At 35.4% G+C, this 24,080-nt stretch overlaps 1 protein-coding gene across 2 annotated transcripts in view; it reads left to right on the plus strand.

The window, feature by feature from the left end:
- WDR35 (WD repeat domain 35) overlaps window positions 1-24,080 on the plus strand; it is a 55,772-nt gene that overhangs the window by 25,828 nt on the left and 5,864 nt on the right. For both annotated transcript variants that reach the window (XM_058551744.1, XM_058551746.1), the window contains 12 exons: window positions 2,227-2,371; window positions 5,043-5,112; window positions 6,170-6,223; window positions 8,121-8,230; window positions 8,720-8,930; window positions 13,582-13,662; window positions 18,422-18,558; window positions 18,874-19,077; window positions 19,932-20,078; window positions 20,778-20,910; window positions 22,613-22,723; window positions 23,655-23,819. In XM_058551744.1, coding sequence (XP_058407727.1) covers window positions 2,227-2,371; window positions 5,043-5,112; window positions 6,170-6,223; window positions 8,121-8,230; window positions 8,720-8,930; window positions 13,582-13,662; window positions 18,422-18,558; window positions 18,874-19,077; window positions 19,932-20,078; window positions 20,778-20,910; window positions 22,613-22,723; window positions 23,655-23,819 — 1,568 coding nt within the window. The remainder of the gene's footprint in view (window positions 1-2,226; window positions 2,372-5,042; window positions 5,113-6,169; window positions 6,224-8,120; window positions 8,231-8,719; window positions 8,931-13,581; window positions 13,663-18,421; window positions 18,559-18,873; window positions 19,078-19,931; window positions 20,079-20,777; window positions 20,911-22,612; window positions 22,724-23,654; window positions 23,820-24,080) is intronic.

Raw genomic sequence — 24,080 nt, forward strand, 5'->3', positions numbered from 1 at the left:
CCACAGGAAAGGCTTCTAGCTCCCTCTAGAGTTCGCTAATAGTACACATTTTGAATAGAAAAAATCCTGACAATTGTAATGAAAAAAAGTTTTTTAATATGCATCAACTACTGAACTATTTAGAATATAAAAATTCTTGAATTTGAATCCTCAAGTACTCAATTAACATCATACCATCAGTCTAGTTTCTAGACTAATTCTTTGTTCAATTTCTAAGTTTCTTACTGCCTTAAATGTCCTTTATTTAAGGACTACGGACTATGGACTATGGCAAGAACTCCATAAATGTTAGCTGCTATTAACACCATTCCTTTATTCTGGCCATATTAATGATTCCTTTGCACAATATTTATAAATAGAAAAATAAGTTTTGCACCATTTTAATCATTCATGAATTTAGAAAACAGGTACTAAAATGATCTTTTATGAAGGAGTTCTTTTGTTTTGTCAACGCAAAACGACCAATAACCATTCTATAGGTAAGAGAAATAAGGTGAATTTACTGCCAGAGTGAGGAATATAACCCGGGAAGGCCTTAGGAAGTGTTCTGGAGAAGCATGGTTTTCAGTACAGTCTTATATCTTTTTGGAACAAAGAGCATACGTTAGACACACCCAGGATACATTTTTATCAAAATTTCGAAGAGGTATTCAGTTGCAAATGAGCAGGTCAACGTGCCCGGTGATGTCAGGAAAGGGACTGATCCGGGCGTCACCAATAGGGCGTTACCAGTAGGGCGTTACCAGTAGGGCGTAGGAGGGGAAGTACACATTCTCTTCTTAACAGAGTGCATTCTTTAATGGTTAAGCAGATGTACAATGTATGTTTGATAGGCCATAAGTCAGGCTTTTTAGTTCAAGCCGAATCAGTTTTGAACCCGAATAGTTACCCCATCTACCTCAATATGTGAAAATCTCTTATCAGCTTTTATATGCTTTGTGTGAATGTGTTTGTTTAATTTTATGTTGTATATTTTGTATTTTGTAACCTTGGCAAGTTATTTTACTTCTTTAATTCTCCATTTCTTTGTCTATGCGATGGATTTGATGAGACTATTTACTTCATAAAAGAGTACACAGTAGGAGCTTAATTAAATGTTCTCTAAAAACCGAAACAGATGAAAATGTTATATGTTTAGGAAAATATATTCCTAAATTAGGGAGGGACTTTGGAGAATTTTCTTTTCTAAATTAATGAGGAATTATAATCCATATGATACCAGAGGAAAGGATAAAGGCCTGAACCAAGCAGTAATGGGAGTGGGGATGGGAGGAAGGAGTGGGGTTTTGTTTATCCATTCATCAGTTAATGGACATTTGGGCTGTTTCTACTTTTTGGCCATTATGAATAATGCTGTTATGAACATTTGTTTTGAGTTTTTGAATGAACATGTTTTATTTTCTCTTGAGTATATACTTAGAAGTGGAATTGCTGGGGCATATGGTAACTCTATCTTTAACATTTTGAGTAACCAGCAAGCTGTTTTTCAGAGTAGATGCACCACTTTATATTCCTACCATTTCTCCACAACCTTTCCAATACTCGCTCGTTATTGTCTGACTTGATTCTGGCCATCCTAGTGGGTGTGAAGTGGTTTCTCCCTGTGGTTTTGATTTGCATTTCCCTGATGGCTAATGATGTTGAGCTTCTTGTCATTTGCTTATTGGCCATTTGTATATCTTCACTGGAGAACTGTCTATTCAGACCCCTTGCCCATTTTTTAATTGGGCTACTTGTCTTTTTATTATTGAGTTATAAGAGTTCTTTACATATTCTAGATACAATTCCTTATCACATACATGATTTACAAATATTTTCTCCCATTTGTGGGTTGTCTTTTCATTTTTTTGATGGTGTCCTTTGAAGCACAAATGTTTTTCATTATGATGAAGTCCAGTTTATCTACTTTTTCTTTTGTTGCTTGTGCTTTTGGTGTCATATCTAAGAAATTATTGCCTAACCCCAGGTCACAAAGATTTATTCCTAAGTTTTCTTTTAAGAGTTCTATACTTTTAGCTCTTACATTTAGGTTTTAGATCCATTTTGATTTAATATTTTTTTGTGGTCCTATAAGCTTTGGATTTTTTTCTGATTTCAGAGACTCTGGGGTGTATTTTCTGTAAAATGAGTGGTTGGACTCAGTGATCATTGAAGTCTTTTGCAGCACAAATATTCTGTGGTTCTGTGTAACTGTAACCTAATTGTCTTAATATTCTTTTTTAATAGTACCATTGTTTGTTACAATGACGAAAACCCACGTGATAGCAGCTTCAAAAGAAGCATTTTATACCTGGCAATATCGTGTGGCAAAGAAGCTCACAGCGTTGGAAATTAATCAGATCACAAGGTCTCGAAAAGAAGGGAGAGAAAGGTATATCTTTTGATGCATATTTTTTAGTAGCTTAACCATATCACACTTAAATCAGACATAATTATAAATTGCAATGCTTGGGAACTACAAATTGTTTTCATTACTAGAAATATTTTCCCATTAATTTGAAAATCTTCCAAATTTATCTGTTTAAATTTATCAAAATACAAGAGAGGTAGCATGGTATAATAAAATAAAGCCCTTAGAGATAAAGACTGGAAATCTATGTTTTTATAAAGAAATGGCTATTCTCACTCATCCACTGTATTAGGGTTATTATGCTGTACTGAAATATGATTATTGAACTGAATTCTGAATGTCTAACCAAAGCTTCGTTCCTATGGGTTAGTGGTACAGGAGGGTGGGGTGATTCTAGTATCCGTTACCATAGGAGAGGTAAGGTCATTGGACACAGATATGGATGAGGTCTTTAGGTGGGGTGAACTGGCCACTTCGCTTCTTTCTCTTGACCTGGATTCTGGGGAGTCTGGGGTTGGAACTGTTTCTGGTAAGTGAGGGTAAAGAGGGCTATACCACATAGAGAGCTTAGTTGCCAGGATAGAGGGATTCCCTACAGTAAGTCTCAAGGTGCAGGTACATTTACTGTGTTTGTAAGTTATATTGTCTCGGTTAGTGATACTCTATGTTTGTTGCCCTTTTGTTGTTACCCTAATCTTTTAAGTAAAGCATTTTGCTCAATGTTTTAACCTAATGATCTTAATGAGAACGTAGGCCTGTGTGGGTGAGGGTGGGCAGTGGGAGTCCTGTCCGAAATCCCAGGTTCCTTTTTCAAATCATGTTCCCTTACACATACTTGAGATCTTAATGTAATCTTCTCTTCCCTTTCAGACTCACTTATGCACTAAGAGAGGAGATATGTCCCCAGTAAAAGTATTTTGAATATATAAATTCATGTGGAAGCAGAAGAAAAAAAACAGTTGAAAAGTACTATATCTTGTTAGTAGTTCTGAAAGACGGAACAGAAAGAATCTTTGGCCTCTCTGAGGATAGCATGTGGCAGTGGTAGCAATAATAAGCAAGAGACCTGCAGTCTGCAGAGAGAAGGTGGATCTTAGGACAAAGTTGGGGCAGAAAAGTCTAGCCTCTCCATAGAGTGAGTGTTCTCCATGAGCCAGATAAAGACATTCTGGCTTTTGTTTAAATAAAGAAGACAGCATTTCCTTATATTTCTCCCTGGGCTATAATTACTAGTTTAAATGACTTTAGGCAGGTTCTCTTTGGACCTCAGTTTCTCATCTGTAAAATATGGTTGATGATGGTGATCACAGCCAGCGTTGATTGAGTACTTATGTGCCAGATACTACAGTAGGTCTAGTCAACTTTCTTATTAGTCCTGTTTCACAGAGAGGAAACTGAGACACACGACCTTAAATTATTTGTCAAAGGTCACCAGCTGATAAGTAGAGATGGAACAGAAGGCCAGGTTTATCTGGCTCTGAACCACTTTGCTCAGATTGGCCTTTCTCGTAGTACACTGCTTGTTTTAAGAGGAGGAGGTGGGTCAGATGATCTCTTGAGAGGCCTCCTATTCTTACCCTTTACTTTTATTTTGTGATAACTAAGTGGAAATAGTAACTGGATACACTTAATAGAAATGTATTAAAATACAGAAATGTGGTTCCTCTAAATTGGTATACCTTTCTGCATTTAATACATTTCTATTGAATTTATTTAACATTTGATCTCATTACATTGATGAAAGTACGATCATGATTTGCATTTAACAATGATAAAATTTTGTGGCATTTTAAATATAGAAAATGGCGTGATTTTCCTGTGATTATATTACAGCTACAATTTCTTGAACCCCTTGTATGTGTCAGGCTCTGTGCCTATGTGCTTTACAAACATTTTGTTTATACCTCTCAAAAAGCCTGCAAAGGCGGAATTGTTACTCTTATTTTACAGATGGAGAAATTCAGGCTCAGAGAAATTAAGTAAGTAGCCCAGGGCCTCATCGCTACTCTATGGTGTATCTCCCACATCCACCTCCATTCATTTTAATATTTTTTTTCCGCAGACATTATAGAGCACCTGACAGTGTGTGGCACTGTGCGAGGCACTGGAGATATAGTCTTTGCCTCCAGAAAACTCACCATCTAGTAGGAGAAATAAGTACTCTAACAGTGATACTGTGGTGTGAATAAGTATTATAATAAAGGTATCAGAGATGGCGAAAGTCCAAAAGTGGTGCATCGTCATAACACAGTAAGCTTAGGAAAGGATTCTTTACTTTAGAACGAAAATTCCGTTAATTAGAGCTTCCCACATACATTTAAGTTTTACCTTTAAATTTACTTTGATAGAAGGGAAATTATGGAGAAACAATAAAGAAACTTACTGTATTAGAAGTTACTGCTAACTGATGTTCATTTGGAGAGTAAGGTAAAATATCTCTTGGGGCTTAATGAAATTCATTGGAAATATGTGATTCAATGTTTGAATATATTTTTGGCACAGCTTTCAGGAGCAAATCACTTGTATAACTAGTAAACACCTAGTAGATAGTTTCTACCTTTATAAGACTGAGCTGTGTCAAGAACTCTTTAAAATAATCCAGACATTTATATTAAGTAACAGTATTCACTGGTGTCATCCGATCCTTTAATTGTTCTAGAGATTATGAAATAGTACTTATCTTTTATTTCAGAATTTATCATGTTGATGATACCCCTTCTGGATCAGTGGATGGCGTGCTTGATTATAGTAAAGCCATTCAAGTAGGTGATTTTATTTTTGCCAGCGTATGTTAATATCTGTAGATTTGGTAATATTGTAATTTTATTTTGTGACCTGGAAAAGAATTTGTTTCCAGTGAATAGCATATTATTCTACTAATTCTTTAAAAAATTTTCTATTCTGAAAAACTTCTTCTAGATCTGCTGTTTTCTCTCTTCTTTTGATTTTTAAAAATGTTTTATTTTGAAATAGTTATAGGCTCAAGGGAAGTTGCAAAAATAGCACATAGAACCCCTTTACCCAGCTTCCCTCAATGGTGACATCTTATATAACTGTAGTACAATATCAAGATCAGGAAATTGACATTAGTATGATACTGTTAACTAGACTTCGGCCTTGTTCACTTTTCACTAGCTTTTACATGTACACATGTGCGAGTGTGTGCGTGTGTGTAGTTTTATGTAATTTTATCACCGTAAAGGAACTTGCCTCTTGCTACTTCGTTTTCATACCCCCTTTCCACCCCCATCCCTGTCCCCTGGCAACCACTAATCTGTTTCCATCTCTGTAGTTTTATCACTTTGAGAATGTTTGAATAGAATCATAAGGCATGTAAGCTTTTGCGGTTGGCTTTTTTTCGCTAAGCATAATGCTCTTGAGATCCATCCAGGTTGTTGCAGTGCCGTCTCCCCTTCTTCATTTTGGCTGCCATCTGTCCATCTCCCGCCGTCTGTTCATCTTTTGTGACTAAGCTTGGGTTTTTGCCTCCTTGTCCATTTTGGTGTAAGTTAGATGCTCCTTCCTCTGTGCTCTCATAACTCCTGTGTGTACCTCTGCTGTTATCCTACTGTATTGTAATCAGGTGTTCGGTTCACCATCTTCCCCAGTAAACTTCTGAGTAATCCCTGAGGGGAAAGATTTCATCGGAGTATCTCTGGTGCTTAGTTCAGAGTCTGGCATATGGTAGGTGCTCAGGAAGTAAATGTTTGTTAATAAATATATTGTTGAAGTATTTTTCTTAGTGAATTGCATCCTACCTTATACTAGATTAGTCATTCAATAACTATTTGGTAAAGAATAACAATTAATTTATTTTAGGGCACAAGGGATCCAATTTGTGCCATAACTGCATCTGATAAGACATTGATTGTGGTAAGTTGTAAAGAAAAAAGTTATTTATGAATAATAATTGTTTAAATTATAAAAATAGAGTAAAGCAATATGTTTTGGATTTTAATATCATCTGTGGGCATCTCAGGTTTTACTAAGTCCAACATAAGAAATAGAAAGTTTTAAAGATTGCCCCGCAAATTGTTAATCATTTGCAAAAACAGCCGTTTATAAAAAACAGTAGATTGGGGGCCAGCTGAGGAGTTTGACACTGGATTGAATGAGTCCTCTAAAAGGTTGGCAGATGTGGAGCAGATCAGAGGGTGGGAGTAGATCTTAGAAAGTTTCCTCCTCCATGTGGCCTGCTATTTCGTGTTGGAGAAAGTGCTTTGGCTCAGCTACTTTCATAAGACTTAGAATGAAGAGGTGGTATGCTTGCTAGCCAATAAAGAAGTCCTTAGCAAATTTTTGCTGAATTTTTCAAATGAAATCAATCTTACAGTGTCTTTTCTTGAGCTCTGACATTTGAAAATATTAATTTTAGGGAAAAATATTTACTTTAATATAGTAATGCTAGTGGAGTTGTTGAATTTGAATTATGTAAACAGAGCCTTAATAGCATATATTTCTGGTGCTATTTACATTCTTTAGCCATTAGCTAATTTTGTGGGGGAAAAAATCTTAAGAACATAGTATTCATTTTTCCTTACTAAATGCATTTGGTATATGTTTTAAGCAGTTTATCTTAGTCAGGCCTGTGGAGTCTTTTGTTTTCTTTTTAGAGTCTTTGCTATATGGCAGGGTTTTTTGTTCTGTTAGTTGTGTTTCTGCCATTTGCAGGAAAAAATAATGTGCAACTCAGATCAATTACAAAAATTGACATAATTCCTAAATGACAGAGTCTACCTCTGAGAAACGTACTCAGATGGTTTTAATACCAGCCAAAATTTTAACAGAGAAGACATCTTCTGCCTTTAAAATTGCTTTCCACTGTTGAAATGTAAACAGTTTTTTAGAACTATTACTTGTCAAACTTTTTAAGCCACAGGACCCAGTTTTTAAAAACAAAATTTTATTTCCTACCCCAATACTAAATCTTTTAAAGCCTGCACCTCCCTTTTATACATTAAAAAGTGTCTTCCCCCTCACCCCCTCGCATGGCCCCCAGCCTTTCTGATAAGCTCCTCTTGAGAATCATGCTGCCAAAGCAGTGCTGCTCTGATTACAAAGGGGAGAGGGAAAGATTGGCTGAGTGGGGCCTTCTACTTTGTCCCATGGCTGTGGCCCAAGGCCCAGAAGTGTTTGAAAACCACAGCTCTCTCCTGTCTGTTGTACTAACTGCTGATCTGTCAGCCTTAAATCTTGCACAGAGTTGCACAGAAACTTATATTCTGTTTTATTTTTAAACACATTAAAACTCATATTTATTGTATCACTGCTTTCTGATTATCTCCTTTTGCCACAAACTTGTATCAGATAGACGGCTATAGGATAAAAACGTAGACTTTCAGTAATAACTGTTTCATATGGTGATCTTATATTGATTTTTCATATATATGAAATTTAATTCGAGAAGTGCTTTATGTTTTATCTTTTAATGTACCATGAATATTAACCTAGACAACAACTGTAAATAACCCTAGATATTTCTTCCTTGTGATGTAAGAATTTGTGTATTATTAAAGAGCTAGGTTTCTGACTTCTTTCTTGAATGTTACATGAAAAAATTAGATCACCTACAGCTGCTTTAGAAAGGTTTTAGTTAAATTAGGAGATAAATATGTACTCCATAACATGATTCAGTATCAGAGTTGGGAATTCACCATGACACCATCACTTTGGTTTTGAAACAAACGTATGGTTATCTAGAGAGACCTGTAGTTATAATTTAGTATTATTATGGTAAATATGCTTTAGTAATCAAAAATAATTTTCATAGGGTCGTGAATCTGGCACCATTCAGAGATATAGTCTTCCTAATGTTGGTTTGATTCAAAAATATTCCCTTAATTGTCGAGCCTACCAGTTATCCTTGAATTGCAACTCTAGGTAAGTCTGAAAACTCTACTTACGTAGATGTTAGATTTCGAAGTTATCAATTGGGATTGTTGGATTTGTGTAATAAATGCAAAGACGTGATGGTTTCAAATTTGTCTTACAGTTCAGTGTGGTTTTACTATACTGTATTTGTATTTACTATACTGTATTTGGTTTAAATGTCTTTAATTGGGCCAAATACTACAATTCCAGTGTAATATTTTAAGTTATTTGCATACCAGTTGCTTTAATCCCTTTGGATACTTTTTCCTCATGAGGAAGCAAAATGAAGAATAGTCCATGTTGTCCATCAAGTTTATAAAAAAGTTTTTAGGGGGCTGTCCCGGTTTTTAAAGCCATTTATTTATTTAAAGCCATTTCTGCCTTATTCCCAGGTTCTGATGAACTGATTTTGAAGCAGCATGGTTATGGGTACTTGTATCCATGATCACTGATAGTCATTTTACGGTTTTTCCCCCTCTCCAATTTCATTATTTGCAGTCGTCTTGCTGTCATAGACATCTCAGGAGTTCTCACGTTCTTTGACTTGGACGCCCGGGTAATGGACAGCACAGGACAGCAAGTCATTGGCGAGTTGTTAAAATTGGAGCGAAAAGATGTCTGGGATATGAAGTGGGCAAAAGATAATCCTGATTTGTTTGCAATGATGGAGAAGACAAGAATGTATGTTTTCAGAAACTTGGATCCTGAGGTAAAAACAAGATCATTAACAGTACGTAAATAATGAGCCAAATATCAAAACCTGGATTCTCACCTTTGTTTCTTCAAGAGGTTTGTTGGTGTTGGCTGCATGAATTTCTGAAAATAAATAGAAACATTTCTGTGGAATTTAAAAATATCTAGTTTTAAGTGGGAAAAAGACTCGTCCTTTAAATGTTTTCTGTTTTCTCTGAAAGGCACTTCCTAAGCATTTATCTGTTCTTTTTAAAAAATGGAACCAGGGTCACTAACTATATGGTCTTTATTTTTTTTCCTTGTCAAAGTTAAAAAGAAAAGAAAATCAGTAGTCTTATTTACCAAAATTGCTTAGAACAACCTAACCAAAAATTGTGGTTTTGAATTTTCTTTGTCCTTTCATTCTCTTCTGCCACCCAATCTAGCCACCCGCTTCTGTGCTTACCTTGTCTTATATTTACATGCACTTGTCAACCTAAAAAACAGAAACCAATGTAAGAGGCAAAGTGTTTATTTGGGATCAGAGAATTGCAATTCGAGGAGCAGAGACTCAGGTAGAAACCCAAATAGTGTGGTGATTACAGGAGAGGTGCTCACTCTGATATTCTTATGAATATGCAATCTGGACTGCAATTAATCTTTTCTCTCTGGAGTATCAGGAAGCCCCTTTCTCACTAATTTTAAAGTTATATTTTGATTTTCTGTTTGTGGCTCACATCAGCTCATTTTTAGACCGTGAATTTTCCTGTCACTTAGGCTGCTCTGGATCAACTGTTAGCTGTTGTGTTAGGAAATTCAGAATAATTTGAGTGGTAGCCTAATCTACACATCATTAAGAAGAAAAATCTTTTAAACTATTTTTGAATTATTAATGGATTTTGAATTTGGAATTTTCTGAACTCCTGCTATATTCCAACTAGTGTAAATAATAAGAGATGAGTTGATAAATGCTTTATGTCATTGATTAATTTTTGTTTGGACCTATAGTTTCCTTCTTGGGAAGAAATTGCATGCTTGGGCCCTTGAGCTGCCAAAGATCTTATGTAGTAATGTATTTACTGGTAAACTATTTGCCCCTTTAATATCCTAAATTATTTTCACATTTCCCTATTTGAGCCCTACTCAGGATCTTTGGGTTGGTAAATCACCTGATGTAAATTGCTCTCAAGGGCTTGTTAAAGCTTTTAGGAGTCTTAAGGATCTTTGTAATTCTTAGACCCTGAGTAATGTTCAAAGGAAAGGCATTCATTCAGGGCTGCTGCATATGACCTGTAAACATGGGCTTCTTTCAAGGGTCGGGGGGAAGTTTGACCCTTACTACAAAAGGAGACTAGAAATTTGACAGGTAACCACAGAATAACCTTGAGGATGGCAGTAGAATACTTTTGGAATGTTAGGGTCCTTTTTCCATCCTTGGTCCCACGTGCACAAAGTTAGAAATGATGTGCTTGGAGAAGCGAGGGTGCTTGTTATGCCTGGCTGCTCAGGTGTGTGTAGCACACATGGTCCATCTAGTACCAAGTGAAATCTTTGCCTGGTGGAAAGTGTTTCTTAAGTAGTTTTAACAGAACAGCCGTCTTCTGTTTTTGTGAATTTGAGTTTGTTTTCTGGCTTGGCAAGTATTTCAATTTCTATTAGTTTTAGAGCTAGATGAATTTCTTGCAACCTTACCACTGACTGGATTTCTTTATAAACCATAGTGTGCTGTTTTTTTCATTCATGAGGACGCTGCTGGCTGTGGTCCTTGCTTGGTTAGTTACTCTGCTGTCCATTCCTCTAACTGCTTATCGACTGATTGTGTAAGGACATCCTCTTCAAAACAGAACCTCTTGGAGCTCCTTCAGGATGTACTATTCTATATTTTTATTCAGGAGATAAGCTGTTGTTTGACAGTAAATAATGAATGTATTTTTATCCACTTGAGTGTTATTATGAATTCTAAATTCATACCTTTCTTTAAGTTGTAAACCTTTCTTCAGATCATATGCGGGAAAAGAGTGCCATTTGTGTGCAAAGTTCTAATTCACTGATAAAGCACATTTTCCTTGAGAATTTGGAAATGAGTATTTAATGTTGATATTCCTTGCTTGATCCTTTTCATCTCCAGTGACCCTCTCAGGGTACCGATTCAGGTCTTTTATTCTTTTTCTTGGATCTTCCCTCTCATTGGTTACTACTATTTTATATTTCTTTCATAGCTCATATTTTCATCAATCAGTTTCTCATTTTTGTACATTTGCTTCTTTTCCAAACAAGGGGTTTCCAAACTTTTGAATATGTAGCTTCATACATGCATACTTACTTATTTAGAAATTATATATGTGACCTACCGTATTAATTACATTATGATGTATGTCCCTAAAATAGAAATTTTAAAAGAATGAGAAAAAGATGAATTTTAACAGGAATAAACGTTTTTTTTAAAATGTCATACTCATTGTTATGGTTTGTGCTGCCATTATCTGGTGTCTCAAGCAGAGTGCGCACATTAGAGAGAGGAATTATTACCCTAGTGAATACAAGTCTCATGTTTCAAATAGTCTACTTGATACTTTTTATTTTTCAGCTGACTTTTTGTCAGACCTGGTTAGAATGGCACTGTTTTTACTTTGTAATGTGGCTGACCTGAGAAATTGTGCTAGGAGTAAGAGAGGTGACAGTTCTGCCTTTTCTTGTTTGCTTGGGCTTGTGTTACCAATAGTACATTTAATTCACAAATTCTTTGCAGGAAGCTTTTTAAACCACTCATCCAATTTATGAAGGTTAGCTAAAATTAGACAGGATAATCTCTAAATCCACTTAATTGAGAACATATAAACTTCAGTATGTCACACTATGCTAAAATTGAATGGATAAGTTAGGGGCACTTCAGGATACTTGATATATTGTATAGGTTATGAGACCTTCTGACTTGTGTACTAAGAGTACCAGTGTTTCTTGGGATAGTAAAGATTAGTCAAGTTTTCAATACTTTTTCAATAAAGATAAATATCTTGTATTCTGCTTAGATCAGTGTACCCTACTTTGTAGACCACTAGTCTAAAACTTCATATTCAATTGAAATGTGGATAGATAGCTAGGAATTTTGGAAAATAAAGAAAATTAGTTGGGATAATTCAAGCAGAAGTTGAATTTTTGAAATCTGAATTACATAAATATTTGTATATTTATGTATATGCCAATAATCATAGATTATTTTGGGAACTCTTAGTTTTGATCTCTCTCCCCACCCTTCTTTTTCTTCTTTTCTCTTTGTTTTTGGTATTATTTTTTATCCACAGATCATCTTTTCTGACTTTTATTTTTTGACTATCTTGCTTTGTTGCATTATCTAGCCAAAAATAAAAATTTTTTTCTATTGATAAACACTTTTATACAGGTATACGTGGTTTACATGTAGTATCAAAATAATCAAAGTATATGAAAGGTCCTATAATTTATAAGGAATATTTTATTATATACCCTTTCTTTTTGAATTAAATTTTGTTCTGATTCTTTCTGTGTATTCATTGTTCGTAAAAGCATATTGTCTTTATGTAATACAACCTTTTTTTGAGGAAAAAGGGGATTTTATAAAATTTTCTCATATAATCTGACTATTTTAATTAACAATTTCTACTTTTTAAAAGAAAGTATACATTTTAAAACCCAATAAATACATATAATGTGCATACAGGAGCCTCATTCTTAAACTTAGACATACTAAACTCTAAATATGATTCAGTTTTTACCTATTCTTTTCATCTTGTTGGTATCTTCCAATCTGATATGTTATTTCATTTGGATTTTGGTAACTTTCTGTTTCATTATGATATACATATACACGCATATTTTTAAAAATCGCATTCTAGTATTACTTCCATTACCACAACATTATCCTGTTCTTTTTACAGTGTTCTTAGAGGTAGTAAGTTTACTGGGAGTTTCTTTCTCCTTGTTTATATAGTATTTATACCTGTTTTTTCTACTAAGGATTTAGGGTAGCTACTTTACATTATAATATGCATCTACTATATACTTTATTTCCACAAGCCTGTATAACACTAGGATAAGAGACAGACATATAACAGACTCGTATATTTACACACTGGCAAGTTAAATCTTCTTATGTAGGAAATCTGTCAGGAACGCTCTTTGGCTAATGTTACAGAGGATGGAGTTTTCAGTATGGTACGGGACTTCTTTGACATATGTACTTAGATACAAATACAGTGTTTGTCAATTTTATTAAGAATTAAATTTAATGTTGAATTGCATGAATAAGAATTATCAAGCTATATAAGGGATTTTTGGATTAATTGGGAAAATTTGGACTAAGATGCTATTAGGGAATTAATATTGGTTATGTAAAGTGTGATAATAGTAATGTGGCCATGAAAGAGAACTTCCTTATCTTTTAGAGATATGTACTGAAATATTTAGGGGTGAAATATCATGATATCCACAAATTTACTTTATTTACTTTAAAATACTGCAGCCAAAAAATTGACTGAAGCCCATAATATCTAAATATTAATTATTTAGATGATGGAGATGTTGGTGTTAATGACATTGTCTCTACTTTTCTGTTGGTTTGAAAATTTTGATAATAAAATTGAAAATCATGATATGTTAAAGAAAGGAATATTTTGTACAATTAAATATAACATTTGTTTTTGTCTTTAAAGGAACCCATTCAGACTTCTGGATATATTTGTAACTTTGAGGATTTAGAAATTAAATCTGTTCTTTTGGATGAGATATTAAAGGTAATTCTTAAAAAATGATTATATATCTGTTGCTGGCTTGACTGGGATTCATTTTTGCACCGACACTTAGTATCCTGGTCAGGAGTGTGGACCGAGGAGTCAGATGTATCTGGGTTCCAACCTTGCTCTGTCTCTTCCTTGTGCATCCTTTAGACAGGTTCCTTCATCGTTTTTACCTTCACTTTCCTTTCCTGTTTATGAGTCTCAGTTTTTACCTCTATAAAATGTGGATAATAATAGTACCTATCTTATAGGGTTGTTATTTTATAAAATAATGTGTGAAGAGCACTTAGCACAGTGCTAGGACCAAGAGCTCAAGAAATGGTAGCTAGTTGTTGTTGTCATTGTTTTTATATTAATAACAAAGAGGTACTGAAGGAATATTTGATAATTTACGTTAGTCGTTTTTTAGTTCTAGGATATTTGAGTAACTTTTTGTTTGGACGTCCACTCTCCTCCTGTTTTTTTTGTTTTTAGATTTTATAAAATAATCCACTCCTGATTCCAGATATCTTTTTGAACCGCTACGTTAGCCCTCATTGACTATCCTTTGGGAATTTTTTCCTCTAAGAATACATTGAGAGCGATTTTACTTTCATTTTATCTAAAACATTTACTTTTCTATATATTACATTTTTTAGGGGGAAGTAGGATTTTAAATTTCTGAAAGTTAGTTGCAGTTTGTAGCATGGTTTGATATGTAAATTGCAGCGTTTCTATTATGAACCCGTTTTTTTCCCTATATCATGACCACCGTGCAGTAGCAGGATGGGCCCACACCCAAAATTTGGTTTGGATGTCAAGAGTGATGACCCCACAGACACACTGAAAGGGTATAAAAAGATTTGTTACTTACATAATGAGGCTCTTGGGGGAGAAAGGGCAGGCATCTCAAGCTGGTCTGAAAATGGTTTGAGAGATGAGGGAAAGGAGATTGGCTTGGGGTATTTTTGGTAGTTAGAGGGTGGGCTGGGGTGAGGGTTTCCTCGAGTAGGGGCTAGTGTAGTTTGAAACTCCTGCTGATGCTAAAGGATGTAGCACTTGGGCTTTCTTATCAGCCTGCCCAGATATGAGGCAGAAGGGGAAGGGTGAGGGGTGAGGCTTACAAGCTGTCCGCAGTCAAACTTTGAAAATGAAGTCTGAGGCTGTACTGCAATCTGGGATTATATAATCCCCAAATCTGACCATTTGGCTCCTCTCTGTGGATAGCACTTCTGCAAAGAGTAAAGAAAAAAATCTTGTCCTTGTTTAAGGTATGAAACTTGTAAAAGAATTGAACTTGTGTCATCTGCAGTTATTGTCCTATTTAATTTGAATATAGTAACAGAGAATATATCTCTTCCCCTTTTCCTCTCGTATGAATGAAGATTAAATCCTTTTGCTTTCTTCTTTCCTAAAAGATTTAGGGTTTGGGAATAACTTTTTAGAAGATGTGATTTTGCCAATATCTTTTTTAAAAACAAAACCATAGGTGGGTAGAAACAAACTAACGTGGCTGAAGTATCTTGTCTATTTTTGTGTATTAATGGTTTGATGGAGAGTGAGCGTCTTGAAGCCCCAGCGTCTGGCAAAGGTCTGATATACATATTTAGTTCTCAGAAAGTGTTTGTCAAATTGATTTTTAAAAAATGAATAGTGACTTTATTGCTTTTAAAAAAGTGATACATGGTAATTATATAGAATTCAAGCAGTACAGAAAAGTGCTGAAAATAAAGTAAAAAAAAAAATCAATCAGCCTAAATCCCACAACTCAGATATTTTAATCGTTAACATCGGATAAATATCAGAACATCATTTCATACAGCTGTAAGCTGTGTGTGGAAAGATAGATTTGATAGATTGGATAAGTGAACAGAAGTAATTTTATAAAAATGGCATCATTGTACAATCTACTTTTTTAGTATTAAATTTAATTTTAATTTAATAACCTGAAAGTGAATTTAAAGGAATTTTAGGACTTTGGATAGTTTTTTTTTCCCACCACAAACAACACCATTTTTCTGGGTTAAGAAAAAAAATTATGAAAAACTAAGAGGTTATCACTTTTAACCTACATTTTAGTTTTTAATAGTATTGATTGTCCACTGTAAAAGATGACATTCTTAAATCCTCTCCCTCTTTCTCTCCTTTTTTTAGCCATATTATTATTTTTACATTGTCAAGATTTAGAACATTTATATTTTGTTTTGTGACCCTAATTTCCAGTTGTTTAGACTTATATTTAAACGAAAACTATTTCCAGTCTTTTCACTATTTTCTCTGTAGAGAAGTTCTTAATTTTGGTTACTCTTTTGGTTGGCTGGATTTCATTGTCGTGGTTTTTTCAAGAAAGGCTCGTAGTTGCTGAGCCTTGAGGTTTAGAACGCTTGAAAATGCCTGTGGTGTTATTGCCGTCGTAATTGTATTGAGTCTTATGAAGTGTTTTACAGTATATATATTTAAATTGGTTAGGTGTACTCTGAGGTTCTTGATACACTGGGCACATTTTGTGTATATCTGACATTAGGATACAGAATATCTGCAGTACCGTTGCCCAGTTTACTGGCAGAGATTGTTGAACTGTAAGGGAGATCAAGTCTCTGACAGTTTTGTGATCTGACTTACTACATGCAAAGCCATTAAGAAAAGAATATTGTCATACTTTCCTTCCCTCTGGGACCTCATTGACCCAGGAAATATTTAGCTGAACTGTAGATTCTTTTAAGCATACAGTTTTAAGAAATAACATGAGTGTTGTAGACCTAAAACTAATACAATGTTGTATGTTAACTATATTTCAATAAAATGGGGGAAAAAAAGAAATAACCTGAGAAATTTCTTGGAGGACTAGAGAAGAAGGAATGCAAAAGGAAAAGGAAGGGAATTAACATTTACTAAAGTACCTTCATATGAGATGTTCATTTGTCATTACGTATTGTCCATTTTTCATTATAACCGTGCCTGGTAGATATTACACAGACCTCATTTAGATAAGAAGGCTCTTAGTGGGTAAAATGATTTACCCAAAGTTCATCTGTTGGTTGACTCAGCAAATATTTATTGAGAGCCAATAAGACACAGTTCCTGGCCTCAAGTAGAGTTGTTGGGGAGATAGACAAGAAATTCAGCAACCAGAAAAGGGTTGGGGGCGCTGTGATTCTGGTAGTAGGTGTATCTCTTCAAAGGTTGGAAGCGAGGGAGCAGTGGGTCAGTTCTGAGACTGTGAATGTGAGTCACACAGCTAAGCACTGTGCCAAATGTTTGATGTGTGCAATCACATTTAATCCTCACAACTCTAGGAAGTAAGTTTGATTATTACCTTCATTTTTTCAGATGAAGAATCTGAAGCTTGGAGAGATAAGCTAATTTGCCAGGGACACCCAGTTAGCAGTAGGCAAGGTGGGATTTGACTCCAAACTGTCTGGCTTCGAAGCTGGTGTGTGATGGGTAGCAATGGCAGAAATGAGGAAGGGAGGAGGGGGCCTAGGCCATAAGGGACCTTGTGTGCCTGGCTGTGGAGTTTGGACTTCATCCTGAGTCAGTAGGGGAGTGAAGCAGGAAAGTGACATGATTGGGTTTACATTTTGGGAAGGTGTCCCTGGCTTCTTCGGTGGCCCAGGAGAAGGGTAGGGTAGGTTCTAGAAAGAGTTGTCATGTAGCCAGCAAACGATGGAATTAGGATTGAGCTTAAGTCTGTTTGAATCCAGACTTCATGCTCTTTCCTTACTGCCACCTCCTTTGTACTCGGGAGTTCCCTAAGAACTTTTCAGTTTCTGGATACAGTGCTTTAGTTGTAGGGCGAGGAGGGGGTGCACGCAGCTGAGTTCACCTTTTTGGAGAACTTGGGTCTCTGGGAGCCATTGCTGTTTTACACATGGGGGCTCTAATTTTCTTGTACGCTTCACTTTTTCATTACTTGGGATATGTAGGATATCGGTGAATTCACTATAACTGCTTGTTTCCTTTCTTTGATCATTAGCTACCTGTTTCCTGCAAGACTGGCCTTCAGTTTTGTTTGTTTTTTTCTTTGTCAGCCTGCTAAATTACAGAAGGAAAGTGGTGATGAAAACGAGCCCTTTTTCTTTTCTTTACCTGTTTGTCTGCTGCCCAACAGCGCATGGAATAACAGCTTCATTGCCCCGGCAGGGAAAGAGTAGATTTGGGAGTGAGGAGGAAGAGGCCTACACATGAGTTTTCTGCTCCAGCGGAGGCTGGGAGGAAGAGAGTAGCGCCTGGGGAATAGACCATTTGAGCTGAGGAAAACTAGGCCACAGACCTGTCAGGGATCTCTTCCACCACTGTCCCCCTTCCCATAGGCAGCCTGAGAGCCTCAGCAGGGGCTTCACTTGTGGGTTGTGGGTGTTTGCTGATAACTCAAAAGACCCACACATGGGAATTTCTTTTTTTCTCTTTTCTTTTTTTTTGTGAGGAAGATCGGCCCCGAGCTAACATCTGCCAATCTTCCTCTTTTTTAGCTGAGGAAGACTGGCCCTGGGCTAACATCCATGCCCATCTTCCTCTACTTTATATGGGATGCTGCCACAGCATGGCTCGACAAGCGGTGTGTCGGCGCGCGCCTGGGATCCGAACCCGCGAACCCCAGGCCGCCGCAGTGGAGCGTGCGCACTTAACCGCTTGCGCCACCTGGCCGGCCCTGGGAATTTCTTTTCTCCCCAGTTTTGCTTACAATATGATGCAGTTGTTTTTTTTTACTGTAAAAAAGAAACACATACTCTAAAGGCAACTGTTTGAATTTCTTTCTTTCCATCTTTACTTTTAGGATCCAGAACATCCAAATAAGGATTATATAATTAACTTTGAGATTCGGTCCCTGCGAGATAGTCGAGCATTGATTGAGAATGTTGGAATTGAAGATGCATCTCAATTCATAGAGGACAATCCACACCCCCGACTTTGGTATTTAAAAAAATACTCCTCTCAATATGTCGGGTGTATTTAACATCTCCCCTCTGTCGTTCCCGGCTCTCATACTGGCCTCCTGGGGGGATGAGACTTCCATTCTTGCTCTTCTTTTTAAAACATAGAAATTCACTTTAGATTTGGAAGTACTCAACGTAAGCATAATATTATATGAAAAATGCTTCAAGGTGTTAAAATAATCACTTCCCACCGTGTTTCGCTAGAAACAATAGGCATAGTAATTGAATTCTTATTCAAGATTTGTTTATCAGTTATTTGCAATAGGCTTTTCTGTTTCTGTTTGTAATAAAGGCGCCTACTGGCCGAAGCAGCTCTTCAGAAACTGGATTTGCACATGGCAGAGCAAGCGTTTGTGCGCTGTAAAGATTACCAAGGCATTAAGTTTGTGAAGCGCCTGGGCAGTTTACAGAGTGAGTCCATGAAGCAGGCGGAAGTTGCTGCCTACTTTGGCAGATTCGAAGAAGCTGAAAGAATGTATCTTGATATGGACAGAAGGTGAGAAATGAAGGTGCAATCATCCCGGAGTACTTCCAGAGGTCGTGATTTTGTTACAAATAAGGAATGTAGAACAGACTAAGTATTTTTCTTTTAGAAAATAATTTCAATTTGGATTGTAATACATGATTCTCATTAATTTATGTTTTGTAATTTGAGGGCAGCTTTCTTCTCTATTTTTACATATGTTAATGGCTGGCCATGGGAGATTTTTTTCATTTGGTAGGAAAAAAAAATCATATGACTACAGAAAATGGGGGCATTTATCACTTATTACACAGCTCATTATTTGGGTTCTCTTTTTTGATTTAGGCCATTATTTAATTTTGTGTTCTCAAGGAGCATGAAATAAAAAAGATATTTAGCGATTGAGTTTTATTCTTTATGTTTCATTTTTGATTTGTATAAAATAATGCATGAATGTCATTTCAGCTGTAAACATTATGTCTCATTTTCATTAATATTATAATTCCAGGAGATCCCTAGTACAAGTTAAACACTGAAAAGAAAAATAAAACCAAACACGTGTACATTTGGTTTTGAAATAAACCTGATCATGTCTCAGAAATTGATGAAATGATTATTATTTAAGTCATTATTTTGCTAAGTAAATTGGAAGTCCAGGAAAATAAAAGGCAGGAAATTGTTTCCTTTTCCCTAGTCCAGGTTCTCCCCATTGCCTCTTCCCTGGTCAGGCTAAGTTTCTAAAATGTTTGGAGAGTTCCCTTGTCTGTCCTTTCACTGCAGTGTATTCTCAGTTCCCTAGAATGGAACCTAGCACGTAGTAGGCACATGATAAATACTTGTTGGATGAATAAATGAATAAATGAGTGAATGAATGCCATTATTTGTAGAGATCTTGCTATTGGCCTCCGGCTGAAATTGGGAGATTGGTTTAGAGTACTCCAGCTCCTGAAAACTGGATCTGGTGATGCAGATGACAGTCTCCTTGAACAAGCCCACAATGCCGTCGGAGACTACTTTGCTGATCGACAAAAGTGGTGGGTAACCTATCTGGACCGCCTCCTCCATTCATCCAGCACTTACTTAAAATGGTAGCTGCTTGAGTACTTGCCTATGGAATAACGCTAGGGAAATGAAGACCATCCTCCTGGATCCTAAAATTCAAATAGTTCTAGATTCACATTGGAGAGCAAGAGATCCTTAAAGTTGTTAGATAAGCATTGTAAAACTTTGGAGTTTCCAAAAGCACAAAACTTGCTGTTTGCTCCAGGCGGCTTTTGACTGTTTGAGACTGCAGTGTGCAATTCTAAGACATTAGATGATTTAATTCTGAAAAAAGTAAAAAAAGTATTTTATATTTGCTTGTTTTGTTATTATAGATTATTTTCAGAAATCATTGGCTTTATTCTTAAGTTTTCATTTTGATCAATATGCTTATTTATGTCAGTGTTTGAAAGTACAACTGTATGTCACATTAAAACAATATTTCTTAAGAATATTCATAGAATGTTGCAACTAAAATGTACACATTCTTTAGATTTTTTTTTCAATTTATATGCTTCAAAGACTTTCTGTAACTGAAGGTGATGACTGGAGTAGTACTAGTAATTCTAGATTCTAGAATTCTAGTAATAACTAGAACTGGTAACTCTAATGAAGGAACATTTTTGGTGAAAGTGCTTATGTATCAGGAGATTCACATTAGTTTTAAAAGTTTTTCTTTTTTCTTTCCATAGGTTGAATGCTGTACAATATTATGTACAAGGCCGGAACCAGGAGCACTTAGCGGAATGTTACTACATGTTAGAAGATTACGAGGGACTGGAGAATCTTGCCAGTTCACTCCCGGAAAACCACAAGTTGCTTCCAGTAGGTATTGCACATTTTAGTTTTTGGAGTTTTAGGTTACTTTATAAGGTTTTTATGTTATAGACAGGAAATATCCTCTGCCACAAAGCAAATTAAAAATTACTCTGTGATCTTACAGTTTCTTAGACATGGAATGATGCTTTTATTTTAATTGTTAAAACAGTATATCGATACTGTAGAATGCTTGAAAATGGAGGGAAAAATCTGTCATATTTCTACTATTTTAACATGATCACAGTCTTGTGTAATCTTATCAGTTTTATAAAATTGCTTTTACAAGTTAGCTGAACACATGAAATATTTACAGATGAAATGATATGTTGTCAGAGATTTGCTTCAGAATAATCCAAAGTGGGTCTGGGGAGTAGTGTCTGTGTATGTATGTTTGAAATTTGCTATAACAAAAGTTTAAAAAGATAGCTTGACTTTTATTAGGTTATATTAACGATAACGTATTTAATGTTAAAAAAGAGAAACGAAAAGCAGAGTTTTCTGTAACTTTGTTTTGAATGTTCTTTTAAAGCCTCTTTTAATTAATGATCAAATAATGTGTATGAGTTTGTATTTTATTTATCTAAAGCGTAAATCACTGAGCTTCATAAATCACTCCAATACCATAGAGTTAGCAGCTGTCAACCGCAGGGTCTGGACATATATCAGTGGTGAGTTCTGCCACAAAAGTTTTGTCTAGTAATTAAGTATAGAATTCTGATAATTCTGTTTTCTCTATTGTGAATTAGAGCAGTTATTCCTGTAACAATGGCATGTTCATGCACCCTATTCTCAGTGCTATGTGTTTTCTTGAGTAGGAAGGTAATTGAAATTACTTATAACCCTGGGTATGGGGACAGTGTATCACACGCATATATATATTCATAGGACAAAGATGTTAGGAAATTACACCAGAATATTGAGAGACGTTTCTTATGGATAGTAAGATTATGAGTAGCTTTACTTTTTCATATTTTCCAATTTTTGTACCATAATAATGTACTTTATAATCAGAAAAATGTAAGCATTGCTTTTTAAAAAGATAACTGGATACAAAATATACTTTTATGGGATTTCCCAAAATCTTTTAGTAGTGGTAGTGGGGAGAAAAACTCTGGCCAATTAGGTATTCAGAAAGAAAATAATTGGTATTCTGAAAATAGAGAATACAGCCAAATGGGTATGATTGGTTTTTGTTATGGCTCTCTCTGCCTGCTGCCACCCTCCAAGGGAGCTCTGTTTTGGGTCTAGCTTCCTGAACTGATGAATGGCCAGCTTGTCTGGGGCATTTCTTTATAGAGGTGTTTGAGAGCTCTGTGAATGTGAAGTTTCTCTTAAGCCTCTAATTGATGATTGAGTATACTATCAATTGCCTTAAAGGTTTTTTCACCCACTATTGTGGGGTTTTTTTTGGAGCTTGATATTTCTATAAACTAGCTACTGAACCGAGAGAAGAAAAGAGGGCAGTGTTGTCAGGACCTGGTTAAAAATCAGATGCACGGCGTGACCCAGTGACGCCCTGGTTTTATAGACGGTAATGCCTTAGCATCCTCTCTGGTTGGTAGCGTCTGCCCCTATGTCCATTTACAAGAAAACTCACTGTAACCACCAGTAAATTTAATATTCATATGTCCCTATGGAATTTTATAAATTAAAATATAAGTGATTTCCTTGGTCTGTGAAATCTGATAGTATTGTTTTGTACTTACAGGAAATAGCACAAATGTTTGTGAGAGTTGGAATGTGTGAACAAGCGGTGACTGCATTTTTGAAATGTAATCAACCAAAGGCAGCAGTAGATACCTGTGTGCATCTCAATCAAGTAAGGAACTGAAAATTAGAGTCACCGTAGTCATCCTGTAAAGATTGTTGCCAATATAAGGGTTGGAGAGCTTGAGATGAATTTTGTGAAAGGAGCCAGACATTCTTTTACTTAGTTGAGGACCAAGAAAATGGAGTTTGCACTTACCCCTTGAAGTGCTACCATTAAGGGTGACCCACTCATAACTAACTCAGTGTGGGAACATGAACAAACCCTTACCTTTAGTCTGGCAAGTTTTTGTCTGGAAGTAATTTCATAATTTTCTGCATTTTATTAGGATGGAGTTTTGTTTCCAAAGAAGGACCAGTTAATGGTCATTACAAGAGGAAGGAATTGAGTTACTTTATCTGTATTTATTTTGGCAAATCTATTTTCCTTTCCCTTTATAGAAAACGTATATTTGATATTTTTAAGAGCTGGAATTTCACTAAAATTAAAGTGCAGAATTGTTGTTGAAATTGTTGACTATCAACGTATTCTTTTAAGTATTTTCTTAAAGAATTTTATAAAGCTCCATTTGCTTTATAAAAATAACTTTTAAATGTTAAATCTGATAGGACATTTTATTAACTGAAATTACATTTTGTTTTACTATAAACAAAGGTATCTTTTTCTCACTCATGATAATTCTCACTCAGAATTTGTACAAAATTAGAATTATAAGAGTAATGTGATTATAAACTTTGAAGCTTTCCTTTCCAGTTGTACTTCTTAAGCAAATCAAAGTCTTAGATCATTTAATCATTTTGACACATATTTAACGTATAAAACTTATAATTGCTCTGATTTGAAGTGACTTTTGAAAACATACCAGTTTTTAATTTTGATATAATATTATTTATTATTGTAAACTTAAAGCTTTATTTTGTGAATTTAATGACATATGTGACTGTAAATGCTTGGGTAACTGAATGGTGTATTTTTCTCTCAGTGGAACAAAGCTGTTGAATTGGCTAAAAATCATAGTATGAAGGAAATTGGGTCTCTTTTAGCGAGGTATGCATCTCGTTTATTGGAAAAGAATAAAACTCTTGATGCCATAGAACTCTATCGGAAAGCCAGTTACTTTTATGATGCTGCTAAACTGATGTTTAAGGTAATGTAATAATCTTGGTGAGTATTTGGTTTCTTCTAGGTACCATTGTTTTCTTGTATCCTAAAGAATACATTTTCCATTTTCTTTGGAAACAAATATTTATTATAGCAAAATCCTTCTGGTTTTATTACTATTATAACTATGTGTTATCTTAGTATTATTACCTTTTGCTAACAAGGCTACTTATTAATATTAGTACCTTATTGATACCTAAACAATTGTATATTTACTTAATACTGAAGTTAACAAAATTATAGAATT

This window comes from Diceros bicornis, chromosome 12, assembly GCF_020826845.1.
Source record: "Diceros bicornis minor isolate mBicDic1 chromosome 12, mDicBic1.mat.cur, whole genome shotgun sequence".
In the NCBI taxonomy this organism is placed as follows: Eukaryota; Metazoa; Chordata; class Mammalia; order Perissodactyla; family Rhinocerotidae; genus Diceros; species Diceros bicornis.